The sequence below is a fragment of the Aythya ferina genome (assembly GCF_964211825.1).
Source record: "Aythya ferina genome assembly, chromosome: 9".
Taxonomy (NCBI): domain Eukaryota; kingdom Metazoa; phylum Chordata; class Aves; order Anseriformes; family Anatidae; genus Aythya; species Aythya ferina.
Genome location: NC_140305.1, coordinates 16,012,630 through 16,033,951, shown reverse-complemented (window position 1 = coordinate 16,033,951; position 21,322 = coordinate 16,012,630). Strand labels below are relative to the sequence as shown.

Below are 21,322 nucleotides of genomic sequence, written 5' to 3'. Positions count from 1 at the left end.
CATATGGATTCTAAAGGGAAGAAATTGGCAACTGTGGGAAAAACAAACAGACATGGAACCTATGCCTGCAAATTGCCTGCATTGCACAGGACCTGTTTATATCACCTTGAGATGGACATACTCAGCCTTTTCAAAGGTTTCCATAGTCTGAGCAGCCCATAAGGCAACTTTATAGCAGACAGAAGGCAGCTCATGGAGGACAGCAGATATGCAAAGATGTTAGAAGATAGCTGATGTGGCAGTTGTGCTACTAGAATTGACTAATTGCTCCTATAGACCAGCAAAGGGCTCTCCATGAACATCTGTCTATTTGTATTCTCAACAAAAAGGTTACAAATTAGTGTCAGCACCAGCATACAGAACAGTACATACAACAATGCAAACTCGCTGTTCACAGCAATTGGTTACTAGCAAGATGCAGGTACTTGGCTCCAGATCCTACAGCTTGTCAGCAAGGTAAAGAAACTCCCAAGGAGACAGAGATGCCTAAGGGAAGAACTGTTAAAAGAATGTGCCTTCGGATATTCTCCAGTAAATAGCTGTATCTGGAATAATTAGAATAATCTTTTCAAGTTGGGATGGGCATGGATATCAGGGTGGGGAAGAATGAGATTGCTGCCATGTGCATCTTGCTTCTGTGAATGAATCATTCCCTTAATTTCCAGCTTTTGTGCCTTACACCCAAAGTCTGAGAAGTCAATAAGGCTGTAGTTAATACAATTAAAAAAGGAAGAGGGTGGGCACTGTGACTGTTAGCATGTGACTGGCACTTATTTGGGATCATCTTCTGTTGACAGTGTTCTTCTCTTCCGAAATGCTGAATGATTCCCCAAGCCTGACATGTCAATTTAAACAAGAGGTCCACCCACCAAAGCAATGTGTTTGGAGGGATAATGGTGTCTTCTTACATAATGGCAAGGTTGGGGTGAGTCATGGAGCAAAATGCATCCGTCCAATTTTTTATATTTTTGAAATGAAGCTTCTGCTTTATGCAAATAAACATCCGAAAGCGCGGAAATAAAAACACTCTGCAAACAGATCATCCCTGTTCACCACAGAGCATTCATTGAACAGCAAGGAAACAGAGAGCAAACAGAAACCATAGAGCTAGGGCAGATTCTTTCTTTCTCTGCCTAGGAAACCAGGCACCTATGTATCAAAATATGGATTTGAGTTCTACCTACACCTGCCTATGTTTCCAGATCTTTGTTTTCCCATTAAAAAACAGTTTGATCCCTTAGATCTCAAAACGCTTCCCAATATCAAGCCAGCATCAGTATTCCTCATCTTGATAGCTAGGAGAGAGGAAAAGAAGGGAAATAGCTCAGCTGGGAAGAAAAAAAAAGACATTCTCTTACATCACCCACTACTCTGCTGGTTCTTGCTGCTTCTGACATTGGACTTGCCTGAGACAGACACCCTCAAGCTGTTTTGACACAGTGCATGCTCTGCCCTATGAAAACTGGTGTTAGTTCAAGTTGTTTTGTTTGTTTCTTGATGAACGTAATGCTTCTGAACGTAGGTGTTTGAGAGCTCTACAAGGAGTGCTCTGGGAAAGAATAAACACTGCTGTTTCATATCTGGATGTGCAGCTGGATTCTAAAGCCAAAGCAAAGCAAAGTTTTCCCAAGGTCTGGAAATGTCTGGAGCAGGTTACCTGGGCCATACCATTCAGAAGTAAAACTAAGCAGGGAAACAGATTGAGCTCCAAACCTGACTTACCCAAAGTTCCCTAGGCAGGAACTTTTTGATACTCAGCTTTAGAATAAAATGTTCTGTTAGGTTCAGGTGTTTTTTTCTGACTCTCTGCCTTCAGCAAGAAGGACTATAGCAACGAATTATGGATTCATAAAAACATTTAGTAGGTAAATAATTCCTTGTTGAAACAGAAACAGTATTAGTGAAAATACTTCTCACTTGTCATATAACTCAACAAGTGGAATTCCTCTTCAGGGGAATTCTCAAAAAAAAAAAAATCTCCTCTCAAAAACAAGGTAAATATTAGACCCACAACACAGGTAACCACAATATGCATGAAGTGGGAAACAGGCACACACATAATGCAAGTTTCTCAGCAGGTTTATCTAGCCACGTGAATGCCTTACAGTAATTAGTGTTTGGAAATCCTTCAAGCTTATTCAGGATTTGCTAGGTCTATAGTACAAAAGATCTCCAAGCAAATCTATGTCCTCTATGGGAAACAATACTTCCTGGGCTGGCAAAAATCCTGATGGTGATGTCACCAGTAGGAACATGCCTGTCAGGTTGATTTTATGTTGTTAAGGAAAAGAGAATAACTTTTGCTGGCTTGTATTTCAACGCACAAGGAGGCTGTGCTGATGCAGACATGCTTCTTGTGGAGACAGGCCTGAAACATACAGATTTGTACCATGACAATTTTTCTATCATGTGGGCAGGTTTTTAGGGCTTTATGTGTGCATTTGCCATATATAACGTTATACTGCCAAATAACTTGGGTTCATAAGGGCACGAGACAAAGAGATGGTAGAAAACAAAGCTAAGATTAGATATCTGTAATACTCTGAAGGGTTTCTTGCTATCTCACAGGAGATAGCACTGCCTACAAAAGAGGCTTATGTTCATGACTCATCTAATCTCTGTAGCATAATTTTCTGTAAGTTGTAGTGTGTTGTAAAACTGTTTCCTTTCCTCTTAGCAACCCCTGTTTCTTGGGACTCCTAACAACCAAAAGTGACAAATACAGAAGGGTTTCAATTCGTGAGTAGAGGGTCTAGGGAGGAGCCATGGATTATTGGACAGAAAAAGCTGTCAGACCTGCTCAGCTGGCAGAAAATATGATTATTCAATGAAAGGCTCTTAGCTGCATTTACAATCATACAAAGCCAACACTCAAGGGCTTATTACTCTAGTGTAAAGCAAGTCTCTGTTACTTACAGTTAAAAGAAAAAATTCCTGTAACTGCAGAATCATCTGCACAGCAGAAATTACATGAAGAAGTGAAACAAATTCAGGTACCTTTTTCCTTGGTGTTAACGTGGCCTGTAGCTACCAAAGAGAAAGGAGCTTATACTGTGGCTGTGAAATATACTTCTGGCAAACCAATCACCAGATATCCTATTACGAATAACCTGTTGCTATAACAACAGATAATAGGATTAGACTTGAAAGACTGGCAAAGATTCACAACAAATTTAATAACTGAATCTCATTCTTAGCAATTGGAACCTGTTTCATTAGAGGTTTGTTTCTGTTCCTTCTGAAGCCAGTAGCAACACTCAATGTTGTTCTATTAGAAACATGGTTGTGCCTTTCAGATTCCATCTTAAGATGTGAATTTTCCAAATTCAAAGTGTATAAAATTCCTGTACCAGATTCCCTTGATAATTTTGGTATTAGGATGCAGGCAGCTGCCAACATGCAGCAGCAAACTGGGGTTCACCAGCTGACTGACTATGGCTGTCCCTTTCCTTCAAACATAACCAGCCTGGGAACATAAGATTAAGATCTGCTTCTAGCAAATCCTTCCTGAAGCAGCAGCCTGTTGAAGTCCATTACAATCTTTTGCACTCTAGGGCTTGCACTTTGCACTTTATGGCTTGTTCAAAGAGGATGATTAGTTCCCAGCTGTACAGAGAGGACCATCAAATTGCCAGAAGGCATAAAAACCTTGATTTTCTGCCCTTTTCCTATTCCAACAAAAATTACTTATTCTCAAAAACACCTTCAAGCAGATCCTTCTGAAGGAAAAAAAAAAAAAAAAAAAAAAAAAAAAAGGCAATTCCTAGAATAAATCCTATTACCACATCTCTTAACCCTCTCTGACACAAGCTGCTGTGTCCAGTGCTTGCACACTACTAATTCTTTCCAGTACTGCAAATGGTTATATAAAGATATCATTGCTCATGCTCTGAACATATATTGCTAAGTTTTTCCTGGGTAACAGGAGAGTGAACTCTGCTTCTGAGGTACTTGCCCCTGCAGCTCTTGTTCAATTAGATGTGCTTCAGCTGTGTAAAATAATCCCATACACACGTAAAAGGACATATAGGGTAGATTTTCTAAGTCAGACTGACTATTCTTAAAGACAGGACTATCTAGCATCTCAGTTGTACAAAGAGACAGACAACACTGGAGATAACTCTCAGTATTTCTTCTCATTAGAGCTCCCCAACATTCCCCAGCAAAATCAACAGGGAAAAGCATTGCTTGCCCAGAGTTCAAATTAACAACCTGCATGCTTTCAAAATGCATGAGCTATTTCACTCTGGAAGAACTGGCACCTGAACTTCAGCTGTTACATTATTACATGAAACAATATGATCTTGTCTGAAGAGTCACGAACTGCTTGTTAATAATTTGGTTCAGGTGGATTAAAATGACCTAAAAGTAATGTGGAAAAATATTCTGCATGGCTTAGAATTTTAAAAGAATGTTGCAGGGTCACTGAGACATTATGTGCCAGTGTCACTTGCTGTGGCTTCCAATAATTTAAAGTACACAATTTTAACAAATAAGTGTCTGCACATAATTCTCCTTTACCCTGTACTCTTTTCCTTACCTCTGCTCAAACAGTCTTTTTTCAGCTTTCTTCAGAACTTACTGTAAGCACATCCCACTCACTTTTTCTTTCACGCAAATACACACACACAATAGCTGTTCTTTGTGTTTCATTTGTTTCTTCCTTGTCCCCTTGCAAGCCCTCAGGCACTCTCATAGACCTCTTCCTCTCTCACACACAAATCTTTTTTCTTTCTCTTACACACATGTACCAAAGCCAGAAACATACCCACCAGATCTAACAAAATTTGGCTATGGTTTTAACTGCACTTATGAGTCAACTGCTTTTTCAATCTTTTTTCTGTGATTTTTATTTGGGACATTTGGGAATCCCAGGTAAATGAGCACTGTTCTTGTTCACTACAGGCACTGAGAGCAACTGCCAGATGCCTTGAATTCACAAGTGCAGACTGATTCCACACTGTGCACACGTATCAGCTGCACGTGGAACACATCAGAGTCATGGTGCAGATCCCAAAGCACTGGACTCATGGCACATGTACTGATTGTGACTCTGGTGAGAAACAAGAACAATACTGGAAATGTAATGTGGTATAGATGGCTCCATGCAAGCATAACCTGGGTGTCCCAGTAGTGCACAGCTGGAACTGGACATGCAGTGTACGATGGTGTAGCTCTACCCAGAACCAGACAGGTCCACTTAAACCGTAATTAGCTCAGGCTCGATTCTGGCATTGCTAGTGACAATGCTGGTAGTGGAAAGAGAATGACAGGGCGTTTACAGTCCTAGAAGGACAGAGGCAGGGTGGAGCACAGGCACAAAACCAGCAAAAGAAGCTGGGGAGCATCAGCACCAGGGCTAGAGCCAGGAGTGGGGTGCTGTGAGCAGGTTTAGTAACTCAGCTGCAGAGCCAGTTGGGTTCTGTATTGCACTGAGCTAATTAGTCCCCACCCTCAGAGCCAGTGCCTTGCACTTCCTGCAGTGCTCCCTTCATGCTGCTGGATGACTCTGTACCACATTCTCCAGCACATCACAGATTACCCAGGTCAGCATTATGCAAAATATGACATCTCCCCTTCTTTGGATGGCAGAGAGCTGACTGAAAATCTCTATTTTTATAAAAATGTGCTTTTCCTTGGCATGCTCTCTTTTTCACTAAAACAGAATTCTCAGTGACTACATTTTTAAGATTTGTCCAGGATTTCTGGATGTGAACTGTCATGTCAGCTTGGATGTGACTGTGTTTCACTAAGTTTGCTGAGGCTGCTGTACACCCAGACATCCTACATATTCTCATAGCAGAGCTACAGACATTGTGGCTCTGCAGCACAGGAATTTTGAGAAGCACTGCATTTTCTAGACACGCAGGACAACTGTTGCTGTACAGCTGCATCATGGGTCTAACATCTCCAGCAGAATCTGTTTGATGGGCATATGCATATGTGACAAATAGCTGATTTGTAACAAGCAGCAATAATAAAGCAGCTCAGAAGCACTGAGTTTACTACAGTTGTGCACTGGGCTTACTATTTTAAAGCTGCAACATGCAGTAGATCAGATACTTTGTGGAAATATGAGACTTACTTCCACATGTTACGGAATGCATGTAAACATAGTCCTCCCTGAAAAACTTTGGAAAGAAGTATGGTAGTATTTAGAAAAGCAGCTTTTTGCAAGTTCTCAGAATAGAATAGTGTTGCCAGTTCAGCAGGCTGCTTATGCTAATAATTTATGCAAACATAACACATGTGGTTTTATGTTCCTGAGAAAGCCAAGGGTCCCAGTCCTCATCCAACTGCAGCTGACTCTATAGATTCAGCTGTCAAATTGTTAAGAACACCACTCTAGGCCATCCCTCAAGCTACAACAAGGCCAGCTCCAGCTAGTTTTACAATGCCACATCAATATTCTGCTGTCTTCTTCTAGACTCTGTCAAACCATCCCCTGTTGGAGATGAAAACCAATTAAATCCAGTGGACTCATACAACTTAATTTTCTTTCTGCTAAAAAAAAATAAAAATATATCCCTTTCTAACTGCATGTTTCTGCAATGGAAACACCTCCACCATCCATAACTAAATTACTGACTGTGGCATTTTAATGCTGAACATGTGCCATCTGCTGCTTCACGTTAAGAAAGACCTAGACAAAGATACGACTCACCATCTCATTCTCCTCTCCCTGGTTAAGCTGTGCATAATGGCTCTTGGCAGGATTCTCCCCCATGAAATGACCCTCTGGAGACTTTCTACAGCACCCTCAGGACAGGTCTTCAGCGTTGTGTGGCTTGAACTTCCACACTGAGGAAGTGCTCTAAGTACACACCTTTCTTATAACTTTGCTGATGTTTGAAGAATGGAGCTCCTCCCTCTCTGTGGGGTTAGCAGGTAACATTCATCCCTCCTCCCCTCATTCTGCTGCTGGGTTTTTTTAGATTGAGGGGACATCTTCAAACAAAACTCACTCAAAGGCACTGGGAGAAAGAAAAAATTACATCTAACACGTTTTTGCCACAGTATGACTCCTAGTCATAACTCTGATAGTTCAGCAAGTGCTGCTGGCATCCAACTTTCAGGGGAGGGCAAAAGGGGAGTATTTCTCCTTGAGAGATTATGGAGTCACTGGGGACTAAGAAGTGTGTCCAAATGAGAAGGAAAACAGGCATTGCTGTTGTTATACTCTTAGCAACCAGCCTGAACTAAGCATCCAGCTGTGATCCCCTCATATTCCTTGGAGAAAAATTCAAGCTCTAGCATTGCAAACAGCAGCCTCGGTTTGTGCAGGTGGATTTATGCACTCACTGTGTCAGAATCAAGCCATGTAGGGTCTGTAATGTTTTTGTTCATTATTAAGAATATTGTCACAGAATGTCTTCTGACTTCACTAAAGAGCTTTGGGGGAGGTAATTAAAGTTATTTACTCACTCTTCAAGGAAACTGGAGCTTCAGGGAAACTGATGTCAGTGAGATGGATACAAATAACTCTGACCTCCAAATCAGGACCAAAAGGAAGTTGGAAGAAAAAAAAACAGCAATCAGAAAATCACCTCATTTTTCACTACTATGGGCTGAATTATTTATTATTTTTGTGATTCATTCCCAGTACTACTTCCTTGTCCGTTGCTACTTTTCAAGAAGTTACCCATCAAATATTGTAGGAATGAGGCAAGGAGAGCCAAACCTGTTCTTCCAGAAAATATGTTAAGGAAACTAAAATATTATTTCTAGGGTGACTGAAACAGATCAAGAGGTGCGAAGTTAGTTTCTCTTCACCAGTATTTTATTTCCATGGGGCACGGGCTTGTACTGGTTCCAAACACCTCAAGTACCATTGAAGGCCAGTGCCTGTTTCATGCAATGGCCAGAGAAACTGAAATGGGACAAATGCAGGGAAGAGAAAAGAGAAAATGGGGGAACTAGACCAATTAACACAAGAGAAGCTGCCAATTTCACTTTGTTCTTTTGAGACTCAGCAACAGGAACTATGGTTATTACATGAGAATCACAATTTTCAGTTACAAATTAAAAAGAAAGAATGCAATACAGTCCATTTCTGATAAACCTGTTTATAGGGATCAGTGCTACCTAAAAGTTACAAACGACAGGAAACAACCACCAAGGTACCTTTCCCAAAGCAGGTTGATGATTTTGGGAAATGACTCATTATTTTGGGAGGTGACAGCAGCAGAAAACAGGAGTGCCACACACACTTTTTCTGCCTGGTCAGCTTTTGCTGCATCTGCAAATGTCAATCTTGCTACTCGTAGTGTTTGTAGAAGGCTAGGGAGCAGTAGGGGTCACTGAGCTGCCTTTTCAAGGAGAAAAGAGGTGAGTTGCATGCAGGGTATCCCACCAAACCCAGAGCTCCTGGGAAGAATCAGGACTCATCCAATCTATTCACTGTTTACAGGCAGAGTCCAGCTCCTGATGACAATTTCTGCTCCTACAGAACACCTTTTCTTGGGAGATTTGGTTGTTCAAAACTGAAAACAAAGGGAAAACAGATTAAAGGTGTAAAACATTCATAATTTCCATAAATTGGAAACCTGTCATAACATTCCAGTAAAATCTGTTAATCTAGAACCCATGAAGATTGTGGAGTTTGTCCATTTTACCTAAGGAGATTCGTTTTCTGATGTAGAAAATGCCTCTAAAGCACCCTAAAGTGCTTTTTAAAGTGCATTTAACCTTTAGTTAAATGATGCCCTCTACTGTTAAAACAAAGCATTACAGATTAGGTTAGAAATACAAAGTTCCTTGTATTATCTCCTACAGATGGTTATCATCATTCCTCTTTTTAAATTGAAATTTGCCTAAAAACACAGATGAAAGTCACAAAATTGATTGGTCAAGTTAAAATGCAAAAGTAAAGATAAGATTTAAAACAAAGACTATGCCTTAAAAGTTAAAAAGAAAACAATAAACCTAAAAGCAAGCAAGCAAGAGATACGTGTGCCTCACCTTGTTCTTGCACCTTTAACCTTAGTCCTGAAAATGCATCCATGTTTCATGTCATCCTTTGCCAATCTTGTGCAATTTAATTTGCTCTGAAAAAATCCCACTGTATAAACAGCAGCCTGACTTAAAAGATACCCCAAATTTGTCTTTCTGTACAGTCCTGCAGCAATAAGGGTGCAGCACGGTGCTGAGACAGCACAGAGAAGGGAGAGGAGTGAGGAAACGTGGTCTGCAGGGTAGGAGGGGCTGGTTAAGCTGGGGAAAAGAAGACTTTGAGAAGTCACGAGGAGTTTTCAAACACGTATGTCCTAGCTGCAAATAAAAAGAATCATGGAAACATTGGGGTTGGAAAAGACCTCCAAGATCACCTGGTCCAACCACACAGCACCATCTCCACTGAACCCTGTCCCCAAGCACCACGTCCAGCCTTGCCTTGAACACCCCCAGGGACGGTGACTCCACCACCTCTCTGGGCAACCCGTCCCAATGCTCTTTCTGAGCAGAAATGTCTCTGAATTTCCAACCTGAACCTCCCCTGGCACAACTTGACAATAATTTTCCTCGTGTCCAAGCTGACTTGCTGCAAGAAGGGCTCAAACTGGGTGCTGGGTGCAAGCCTGGAGGTCCCCACGGGCAGCCTGGGCACGCACCCCTCAGACCCAGCCTGATGGCGGGAGCCCGTGGGCAGACAGACGGGCAGAACCCCAAATTCCTGCTGCTGCTGCTGCTGCTGCTGCTTCTTTTTCCTCCTCCTCCTCCTTTTTCTCCTCCTCCTCCCCCGGAACCTTCGTTCAGGCAGCTCCAGTTTCTGGCCGTGCTCTCCGCAGATGGGCCGCGGGGCCGGAAGCGGCGGCGGCCCTGGCAGGCCGGCGGCGGCTCCACCTGCCCTTGGCCGCGGCGGCCCCGGGGGCGCCCGGCCTCAGCCTCCTCCTCTTCGGCCTCCTCCTCCTCCTCGGCCTCCCGCCGGCACCCCCCGGCCCTCAGCATGTGGCGGACGCGGGCGGCGGCGGCTTGGTGAGCGCCACGGGGCAGGGCGGCCGCCGCCTCCTCCTCCCAGGGGCTGGGGGAGCTGGGGGGGTTTGGTCAGGGGAAGAGGAGGCTCAGGGGAGGCCTCAGTGCGCTCTGCAAATGCCTGAGAGGGAAGGTTTGGGGAGCTGGGGTCGGCCTCTTCTTGCAGATGATCAGTCATAGGACCAGAGGGAATGGCCTCAGGTTGCACAAGAAGAAGGTTCAGGTTGGAAATTACGAGACGTTTCTGCTCAGAAAGTAGCCAGTCACGGGGACGGGCTGCCCAGCAAAGTGGTGGCATCGCCGTCCCTGGGGGTGTTCAAGGCAAGGTTGGACGTGGTGCTTAGGGACAGAGTGTAGTGGGTGATGCTGGTGGTAGGGGGGTGGTTGGAGCAGGTGATCTTGGAGGGCTCTTCCAACCTTTATGATTCTTTGAAAGATTGTTTCATGGTTAACATAGTTAACAGAAGTATTTATAGCATGTCTTTATGAAAAGTTTGTCCCAGCTAAGGGGGGATTTTTTTGAACTGTTAAACTGTAACAATATGCATAAGATGTTAGGTATGCTTCGGCATCCTCGTATATATCGTAGTATATATCCTAGTAACGGGCCACTTTTTTTTTTCTTTTTTAACAAAGTATCTATAATCTGTGCGATGTGAGGGTAGTCAGGGTGCAGGCCTGGAATCAGACAGGTTCTGATGGCAGAGCTGCTTGTGTCTGGAAGGCTAATTTTGGGGTTGTTTCTTGTTAAATGCAGTTTTCCAGAGGCTTTACATCTGGCAATCATGAAACACTTAATTTAGTGCTGTAGATTTGGCTTTCATTTCAGTATCATTGCACTTTTGGTGAAGATCTTCAGTTGATTTTTTTTGTCAGCTTTCATTGATAGCTTTTAGAGCAGGAAGAGGAAAGAGTAAATAACTTCTGGAATAACAGTGGAGCTGTTTCTTTGTTTCTAATGTAAAATTTTATATGTAGAAGGAAAGCAGATAGGTCTTTACATGAGATAGCACTCAAAAGGCAGTTGTTGTTGATCAAGTTCTTTCCATAATAATTTCTGATGGAACACAATTTTTCATTCAGATCAATCAGTACAGAATGGATGCAATACACGACAGTGTATTTTAAAAGAACAGTAGCAGAGAAGAAAGTTATGTACCATTAGAGTACCGCTAATCAGGATGAAGGCTGATAACCAGAAGTGGCTGCAATAGTATGAACTGAAAAATTTAAATATCTGCGCAGTGGTAGTGACAACACAACAAAAGGAAGAACCACACAGTTAGCTTGCTTCATCGAGGCTTACCACACCCTGATTAAAACTGTCTTCCAAAGCAGGAATAAGAATATTTCTAGTGTTGAAGCATTTTCACTTTTTTATTTCTGTGTGTCCACTTTTTGTATTGGCACTATCTGTGGCTTATTTCTGATGCTTTTGTAATTCCGTATCAAAGAGGAGAGACCTGATGTTGCTTGAGGGGTTACTCTGTTCCTGCTTATTATGCTTTTGCTAGGTAATGAGTTTGTTGCTGCAAGAGCATGGTCTTCAGAACTATAGCAACAAGAGGGTAAATTTCAGAATTGTATTGACTTTTAAGAAAGAGGACTTCTGCAACAGTTGGTGGAGTTCCTTTTTTTTTTTAAGGTTGCCACTACACTAAAGAAAAATTTTAAACATATGCTGTCTGTTTTTTTTTTTTTAAAAAAAAAAAAAGCAGAAGTAGACATCACTGATTTTTAATTTTTCTTCCAAATCCTCAATCTCTATGTAAAAGTGCTTTTATAATGAAGTCTTCCATTTGTTTGGAGGTAAAGAATATGCCTGTGAAAGAATGACATCTGTGGTACACAGAAAGACTCAGGGAAAGGACTATTTATTGTGGAGCTTTTTTTCCAATTTCCTAGGATTCACTTATGTATTCTCTTTAAAATCCCTTAATATTAAATGATCAAGGATTAAGGGATAAATAATTTGCCTTCTTAATGCTTTGAAGCTCTTTCTACTTTTTCATTTGTCCTCTTCATAAGTAAATACACCCGAGAATATAACAAACCCTGAAAAAAACTTCAAGGAGCAAGCATTAATTTCAAGAACTGTAATTTCACTCATATTTTGCATCCAGTAAATGGTTTAATGTTAACTGTTCTATTTTCCATTAGCTAGCAAAGCTACCTCAAAATGGTAAAGCATGCAGATAGCATAAATGAAGGTGTACAAGGAGCTTTATTCCAACCTGAATGTGTAGTTTAATCTGGCAGGGTTGATAAGGTTCTGTGTTTTATTGTATTAATTGCTGAGTTCTGTTTTCAGAATCAAATTGTTCACACTGAAATTTCCCAATGTTTAAATCTGAATTATTTTACTGAAGTCTTCAACAGACAGGGTGCAAGCATGTCTGGAAGTAATCTTGTCTGTGCATGACCCAAGACAAAACAATAATGCTATAAACCTAGAACCACAGAAAATTAAAGAAACTGAAAGATTTCTTCGAGTACATTCTTCAACTCCACAGGAGAATCAGCTTTGCCAGAAAAGTAACGTGTGTTTTGCAAAGGGTGTTTTTGTCTGCTTGTTGATTTTTGAAGTCTGAAAAAAGTTAATTTCTTTAAAAGTTAGTTTTCAGTAACAAAATAAGCCAAACTGTCAAGTTTTCCTTTATGATTGAAGTTGATCATAGTCATCTGTGGACTCTTAAGTACTTGTTGCCAAACTGTGTTTTACCATTGACATGATTTGTCTTAATCCAGTGTTGAAATTAAACTCACCTAACAGCAGAGTTCATAACTGGGATTAAAGGTGTTCTTTCTGCAATCGCTGGAAACGCTATACCCTTTAATACCGTTTACAGCTTTTTTTTTTTTTTTCCTGGTAGCATAGCAATGATTGCTGGACATTCAGAATGATGCTCTAATTTATCTGTAACCAGCTACAATGTAATGTGAATTGCTTCTAAAGAGGTTATTGAGTTAATTGTATGTTGAATATATCTGTTACTGAGAGTTTTTCTTTCTTACCTTTTAGTGTCATCTGCCGGAGTCTAGCCAAGAGCAACTATGGAATAAAAAGAAAATCACCACTACAAAATTTGCATCTTGTTTCCCGAAGTATACATCATCCCTACTATCCAAGTTCAAAATTTCAAAGACCTCCCTTAAGGATATCCATTCAGCAGTTCTCTTCTCTTAATCGTCTTCCCTTTCGCAAAACAAAACTTTTAAATGTAAAGTATGGATACCAGTCCTACAGGAACTTTTGGCTAGCTAGACTAGCATCAAGGCTTCTCAGAATTCGCTACATTATATTAGGATCTGCTGTAGGTGGTGGTTACACAGCTAAAAAGGTATTTATCTTTGGAGGATATTCAATGCATGTTTATTTTTGTTGTTACAGGTTTCAGAACACTAATTGTTGTTAATCCACAAAAATACAGAATCTCATTGTTCTGTTAACTAATGAAACGAAAGATGAGTGAAATTGGAAAACAGATTGTTGAGAGAACTAGTATAGATTTTAAAAGACCTGAATAATACTATACATATCTAAAAGATGGTGGGTTAGTATGCTTTATATGTAGGTACTACTGTTCAATAGATGGCTCATACGCTTCAAATATGCTCAAATGTGCATTTCTTCTATTTCTATTGTATTTTTTTCCTTTTTGTATTAGACATATGATCAGTGGAAGGACATGATGCCTGATCTTGATGATTATAAGTGGATTGTACCTGACTTCATCTGGGAGCTTGACGAACATATTGACTTCGGTATCACAAAAGCTAAAATGTTATACTAGCACATACACAACTTAAACACAAGGATGTGGTTCTTAGTGCCTGGCTCCAATATAATAGTAGTGTTATAGCTGTAATTCGGGTGAGCTTGTATCGTTAAAGGGTTTGGGGTATGTCATACCAAGCTAGTTGTATCATTCTGTTTGTCTGAAGAAATTAAGCATTATTTAGCATTGAAGTTCCATAATTCAGCTTTTCGTCTGAGAACATTCTCGGTCCTTTCTTTTGTCATGTACTGCTGTTATTCAAAGCACGCTTCCAGCATGAGCAAGGGGACACGTTTTGGCACTATTATGCACAAGGTTCTCTCTATATGAATGAGTAACAAATAATATAATTAGACAAGTAGAAAGTAGGTATAATTAAATAATTAATTGAAAACACAGGAATTTATAGAAATATCTGCAAAATTATCTTGAAGATGCAGAGTAAAGAAAAATATAGATTTTATTTTCCTGAACCTTCTAGTTACATTAGTTTTCTTACATATTCTCAGAAGTCTAAAAAACAATCAGTTACCTCTTATATATGAGAATAGTTAGGTAGTGGTATTTTAAAAAACGTTTGTGAATGTTTCCACTATGTGTTTGAGCATTGCGTTGAAGAAGTGAGACAAGTGTTTTTTTTCTGTGATTGCTAGTGAACACTATATTTTTATAATACTCTCAAATTAATAATGTTGGTGGTTTTTTGAAACAACTGCAGAATTGGGTTATTTATAAAATTGAAAAATAAGTTTTTCTTAAAACATATAGCATAGATATGCCGTCCTATAATTTAAAAAACATTGTTTCTGAAGTATGTGAGGCAATGCATGAAATGTGGTGAACTGCAAGAATTAAGTTGTACAGAATTTAAAGTACATAAGGCAGCCAAGTTATCAGAAAGTTCAAAGTCTAAAAAAGCAGTTGGGTTTTCAGATCTGATATTCTTTCCCAACACTGATGGGGGGAGGTGCATGTGGAAAGCAGTGTTTAATTAAATAAATAAATTTATAAAAGTTTAAAAGAGAAAGGTATGCCTCAGAACAGTTACAAGGTTTTATAGCCTAAGCTGTTCCTATTCACAACAATAGTAGGAGAGAAACTGCTCACTAGCTTTTGTACTGTTTTCCTAGAAAAAATTATCAAAGCCCTTCCTGATGCCGATGACCTTGCCAAACTTCTGCCTGACTTTGACAAGATTGGAGAGAGCTTCGCTTCACTGAAAGGATTTTTTTCTCCTGGTGAGAATAATTTTTCAGCTTAGTTTTAATTTTGAGAACATAAGATATTACAAGATGAGGTTACAGCTATGTCCTTTGATGCTAAAAGAAAGTGGATCCTCAAAATGCATGCCTTTCATTGAATACCTCATCTCAAAGTGGTATGGACACAGGTAAGTTTAATGGATTTTTAAAGGCAAGAATTCTGTTAGCAAGTGCTGGGAACCAAAATGTGACTGTGAATAGAAAAACAGAATTCTTGTGCACCTCTAAACAAACAGATCAAAAGTTAAATGTTTCAGTAAGTCATAGAAGGTGGAAGTGTCCTGCTGGAACTTGCAGAAGCTGTGAGTGGCAGTGGACAGTAGTAACAGTACTATGCTATAGCTGTTACAGGAGGACAGATTGGATAATTAAGAGAATGATGGTGCTTAACGTTGCAAGCATGTGAGATAAGAGACTTGTAACCCAGGTCATCTTCAGGTTGTGTGATATCTTCTAGAGCTGTGTCCAGGTAGAAACACTGGCTAGGAGATTCAGATTATAGGTAGAGGTTACATTTCAATGGGGTATGTGGGAGTTCTAAGTCCTTCACAAAATAGGGGCATGGTTTGTCAATCCACTGTGTTCATGTACTAGTACACTTAGAGGTTTTAAAATTTTAGATTTAAATAGGACATTTTTAACCAATGGACTTTAATTATAAAAATAATTTCATCATTGTTATCCGACGTGTTCTTTAGCACAGCTTAAAACTTCACCCAGTCTTTCTTGTAACAGAATGAAAGATTCTTTCTGATGTATATCTTAATAATTACCAAAAAACATAAATGCATAGTTATGAAAGATTTTATCTCTGGGGTATCGTAGTCACCGCTTTACGTGTTTTTGAGAATATTTGCATATCAGTGTACCTAAGAAGTGTGTTTTCATTTTCTTAAAATACTGTTAATGATGGAAATAGTTAATTCATCTCATTACAAACTCAGCGGGGATCAAGATCAACAGACTGACAAGTAGATGACAATCTCCTATATATCTTGCCTGTTTAAAACTGTGGCGTGTTATTGACCGGTACTGTGAGGTATCACCTACTATAATGGAATTTGTTAGCATATTCACCTGGGCATAGCTGCCGTTTATGGTTTTGTGGTCCTCCAAATGAGACAAAGATCCCTCATCTTTATTTTGCGTTTTGTTTTGTATTTATAATTTTTATTTCCCCTCTTCTGCTGATTTTTCACAGGTTACAATTTGGTTAGTGAAGTCATAGGAGCTTCTGATCTACTTCTGTTGTTAGGTGTGTAAAAGCCCTTTTTACTGCCCCTAACCTGCCTCTTTAAAGCAAACTCTTAAAACACTATTGTACTAAGAGGAGTGAATATCAGTGTAAACACAACTATTCAATTAATTTTGAGTTACAAATACCTTTCAACTATTTAAAAAAATTCTTAGATCTGCCCCTGTGAGAATGAGTAGTTGATGCTTCTCTATCATAGTCCTTAGCAGATGCTTTTTCTAGGAAGCTTATTTTGAAAACATGTCATTAGAGTAGAAAAGAATATGTGTGTATGTGTATTTATATATATATAATCGTTACAATGATACAGTTGAATTTGTATCATCCTCTTGTGTATCAGAAATAAGTAAATTAAATAAAAAAAGCTTTTAGAGATTAAATAGCCTAGCTGATGCTGCCTGTTCCCTCTTGATAATAACTGTTTTGAGTCACAATTTAAATTTGAAATAAAATTTTCAAATGAGTTTTAAACTGAGTTTTGTTTTCAGTTACTTGTGGTGAATATTTTTGGGTTGATAGCAAGGTTATTGATTTAATAATACATAGGGTAATAGTAATATGTAGGTTTATTTTACATTGATTAGGTGTAGTTTTAATTTTTTTAAGAGTGTTTTGCATGTTGTAATGAATTTCTCTAATTGTGTCCTAGGTTCTCCTGGAGAAACAGCATTCAGAGCTACAGACCAGGGATATGACAATGACAAACAGTACAAGAAGGTAATTACTCTCAAGCAAATACAAATTTCTTAACAGGTAGTGGTTTTTTTAAGTGCTTTAACAGCTAGTTGTAGATATTTGTTTGAAGCAGCTTAGTAGAATTTATCTTTGAAGAGAATGCATTGGTGCTTTTAATATATAAACAGTACAGTGCTAAACACATTTTAGTGTAAGGAAAAGTGTAGGCAGTCATTAAAATCTTTAAGTATTACATTCTTCAGAAACTTGTTTTCAAAGAAGGTCATTTGAGGTATTTTGTGTGCATTTGGAATTTCTCAGGACACACTCTCAGTAGTATTTGAACTGTTAGCTTATTACTGAAGTTGCTGTAGGCTTCTACAGTTATTTTCATTTTTTTTCTGCTTGCAACTTCATTTCTGTTGCCACGTTCACAGTTGTGATTCTTACTGAAGGATCTCTGCTGTAATAAAGAATTTCTATTTGTAAAAGAATTCTTTTTTTTTTTTTTAATTTAATTAAAAAGTGTATAATCACATTTTTTGTTAAGATTTCCTGGAAGAAAAATATTACAGTATTTTCATGGAAAGAAAATGCTACTGTATTTAAATAACTAAAAGTGTTAGCATTTTTTCATTGAAGTAAAGAAGTTAAAATTTAATTTTTTTAATTTAATTCTTTTGCTTTAATGAATACTAGATGTTATTTCTGTTTAAATCCTTGATGGTAATGTTGCTCATTCTCTAAAGGCTTTTCATTTTTCCTTTGTATATTTTTTTAATTAAAAAAAAAAAAAAAAAAAAAAAGAATGAAAATGGTACGTATCGGGGAATTTGTAAATTGTTAAATATTTATTTTTGCAACTGAAAAATTGTTTACTGAACTGGAAATAGAGTTTTAGATGAAAGACATTTCTGTATATGCAGGCATGTATACGTTCTACATTCATTCTGCATGGCAATATGAAATGCAATGAAACCTGTACAAAGCTCACATCCTTTTCCCTTTTGCAACATTGACAGATTTCTGCATAAGAAATAAATTTAGGTTTTGTTTCCTCCTTGTCAATAAACTGTCCATACGTAGAAAATTTTCTCTTCAATGATTGCTTAGCACAGGTTTCACTGTTTAAAACAAAACAAAAAACATCCCTTAACTATGGATTTGTGAAGAAATGGTCATCTTAATTTATTGTCATCAGTAAGTAAATTAATTGAGATTTTTACTGAGTGCTAGTATTATCACTAATACTTATTATTCTATTTTTTCATATACAGTGACCACTGCATTTTAATGTTGCCAGGAAAAATGTAGTTGCAGTAGAGAAAATATCAGCCCATATTAAACCAGTCTGAGTTTTAAAATTTAGTCTGCCATAATAATTTTTGTAATTCCAATTATATATGACAAATTCCATTTAGAAGATGTTGTTTGTTAATTAGTGTGATCATTTTTGGTCATAATATTTCAAAAAAGACAGATATGAATGGCTAACATACCACAGTAGCTTGGTTTATTGGCAAGCAATAGTATTTTCTAGACAATGAGTAAGATGGCCTTTTTTCATACAATGCTTTTTCACTGCCAACCAATACTAGTTTAAAAATTGTTGTTGTACAGATGCATACAATGCTATGTTATTAAGTATGTCTTACAATCAGCTGATGAGCTGTTTTCAGCCTTTCATTAGGGAAAGATCAGTAATGGCAAATATCCAGGGATTTGTCATTTGAAGGAATTCTGATCTGTAGAATTGGACATTGTCCTCAGAGCTATAAAAACTTTCTGTAGAATGAGAGAGAGTGTAAGAGCAGTGAAAATTGTCTAGAACAAACTACTTTTCCAACTAATGTGTGGTTTAGTCGGTAACTTTTCATTTGATACAAGAAGTACAACTCTTTGGAAAGAAAACAAAATTAAAATTACTGGAGTGCTTAGATCAGTAATTTAAATAAATTGAATTTAAATCTGTTTCCATGTGGATTCAATAAGAAAATTTGCTTTCAGAGAAAGAAGATAGCTATACAAAGCTCCAGTATAGTAAAACATTTTACTGTGTTGTGTGTTTTGTACTGTGGGAATAATTCAGACTTGCACTGAAATGGCAGTATTGCCTTCTTAAAAAATTCTTTTGCAGTACTTACCTATCTCCCCCCCAAAACACAGACCAAAACAGAAAAAAAAAAAACAAAACAAAACAAAAAAAACTCTTAAACAGTTTCAACTTCCTATTAAGGCAAGCAAGCTCCAAAGTTAAAAATTTCTTTGTAATCTAGGCTATAAACAAAATGTGACTCAACTTTGGATTTGGGGCTTAGAACCTAGGTAAATGAATAATTCAATGTGTATTATTCAAAACCAACCACACAGTCCTTTCTCTGCCTGTGACACTTTGATACGATCTCATGCCTTAAGAACCTTGGTTCACTGCGGAGGATTTGGCAATGACTGAAGTGCCTTGCCTAGCCAGCAGAGGGTCACCTTCAGTAAGTGGAAGCAGCAGCACAGGAATTCTACATGAGAAAGAGGTTTTAGTAAGGAGTGTCACTTGACTTGGGTATCAGTTCCACCCATCATGTGGCAGTTCAGATGAAAATAATGTTGTACTGTGAATTCATTCCAGTTCTATGATGTAGTATGATTATGACCTCTTTGTGACCTAACTTCTGGAATGCTTCTTCTGTACATTTTCTTTTTATGTTGTTGTTGATGATTAGTATATCCATAAGGACAAATTGTCCACTGATTATTTCTCTGGAACTTGGCTAGCTGATGTCCAAGTGAGCATAAAAATAAAGGAAATTACAGAATCTTTATGATTCATATAAACCTCCTTCCTATCCAAAAAAAAAAAAAAAAAGTACATCAAATCAAAACTACATGCTGATGCAGCTTGTAGAGGAGGAAAAACAACAACAACAACAAAACTAGGTTAGTAGCTGTAGCTCTTGAAAAGTAGTAAGAAGTAACTTTGTACTTTCCAAGTATGGGCAGTAATATTACTACGGACAAAGTTGCAGACATCAGGCAGTACTTTCTTTCCCTTGTATAGAAAGCTTTCCAGAATACATATATGGTGGACAGGAAAAGTGATGCCTATATGCTTGCAAATTCCTGCTTATGTAGTTCCAGGGCCATTTTCTGGTACTCTTTGTATAGCTGACAGGTTGTCTCCTGGAGTAGGATTGTTTTAAGCTTTTTTTTAGCTTTCTCTCTTTTTTTTCTTTTTGTTGTTGTTGTTGTTTTCTTTCTAAATTATGTGACAAAGTTTACGTAACTTTCTCTTCTGTATTCATTGCCCAGTTGTATTCCCAATTTAACAAGGCATGGGTTCTGGTCACTCTTGAAAATGGGGCACACATACTTCAGTTGTGAGGAACTTTTAAATTAAAAGATAGTCGTATCCAACTGACGTACAGCAAATTTAACAAATGTAAACTAGTGTGTTTTGATTTTTTTTAAAGTATCTGCTGATACTGTAACTACACTTGTTTTGGGTTATTTATTGTGCACCCAGATTCTCATGGTGACTCTCCAGAGTTTGTGCCACCAAGTTTGTCAACTAGTGTTGTTCTACTTTCTTTGATAAGATGATTGATAATGCTTGTAAACAGTTTGTTAGTTTAAATCCCATTAATTGATCAGCATTGATTTTCTAGATGAAATTCTTATTTTAGAAAATAATTAGTTTTACATAAGAATGACTGATTTAGAGAGTTGAAGGCTAGGGGAGAACAGTGGCAGGGAGTTGTAAAAAGTTTTATTTATATCCCAATTCATACTAGGCTAGGTGTTGTGTGTGTTGCTGTGTGTTGCTGTGTGCTGTTCAAGCTGCTTCTTGTTTTCTTGTTGTCACTGTTTGGTTGATTTTGTTTTGGTTTGTAACTTATGTAGTAAGAACTAGAAAACAAAGGTAACAATGTTATTGACTGATATACATGTATACAAAGAAGAAAGTGTTACTTAGAAGCAATCTCGCCCTTTTTGAGTATTTTTGAATACTCTGTTAAGTGGGGTGACTTCACTTGGAAAAGGTTTTTCATATTTTGCTACAGAGTAAGAGTCAGATGAACCTGACCTCCTGGAAAGTAATTTCATATCAAATAGTTACACTTGGTGACTTCAAACAACTTCTGTTACAGTGCTCATTTAAATGCTAAAAGGCCTTCGTGGCAGGTTTCTTCAGTGTGTTTTTTTTCTTGGCATTTTCTTGACCAATAGCATAATTTTGAAAGGAGCCATGCTAGGTTACATTAAGAATTACCTTGCTTGTGAAATGGTAAAATATTATTGTTGTTCTTCTAATACTAAGTATACCTGTGTGGGTATCTCTGATGCTCTATGGAAGTGAAATTGAACAATTGTTTCATTCAATTTCTTGG

General features: G+C 38.2%; 2 protein-coding genes and 1 long non-coding RNA gene across 6 annotated transcripts in view; 1 reads left to right on the top strand and 2 right to left on the bottom strand.

Annotated features, from left to right (window-relative positions):
• The window catches only part of LOC311441098 (putative cation-transporting ATPase 13A4), a 39,916-nt gene extending 33,126 nt beyond the window's left edge, over positions 1–6,790 (bottom strand). The window contains exon 1 of the mRNA XM_084528754.1: positions 6,665–6,790. Coding sequence (XP_084384880.1) covers positions 6,665–6,727 — 63 coding nt within the window. The 5' untranslated portion in view covers positions 6,728–6,790. The remainder of the gene's footprint in view (positions 1–6,664) is intronic.
• A 1,151-nt stretch (positions 6,791–7,941) lies between these two features.
• On the bottom strand, positions 7,942–9,687 carry LOC311441281. The gene is made up of 3 exons (XR_014695868.1): positions 9,483–9,687; positions 8,962–9,061; positions 7,942–8,483 (listed from the first exon to the last, which is right to left on the bottom strand). It is a non-coding gene; the product is annotated as an uncharacterized lncRNA (long non-coding RNA).
• A 121-nt stretch (positions 9,688–9,808) lies between these two features.
• OPA1 (OPA1 mitochondrial dynamin like GTPase) overlaps positions 9,809–21,322 on the top strand; it is a 52,668-nt gene continuing 41,154 nt past the window's right edge. For 2 of the 4 annotated variants that reach the window (XM_084529204.1, XM_084529202.1), the window contains exons 1-6: positions 9,809–9,972; positions 12,992–13,310; positions 13,638–13,734; positions 14,879–14,986; positions 16,212–16,265; positions 16,915–16,982. In XM_084529204.1, the coding sequence (XP_084385330.1) occupies positions 9,944–9,972; positions 12,992–13,310; positions 13,638–13,734; positions 14,879–14,986; positions 16,212–16,265; positions 16,915–16,982 (675 nt within the window). In that variant the 5' untranslated portion in view covers positions 9,809–9,943. The remainder of the gene's footprint in view (positions 9,973–12,991; positions 13,311–13,637; positions 13,735–14,878; positions 14,987–16,211; positions 16,266–16,914; positions 16,983–21,322) is intronic. The other 2 variants (XM_084529203.1, XM_084529205.1) reach the window with 2 other exon arrangements.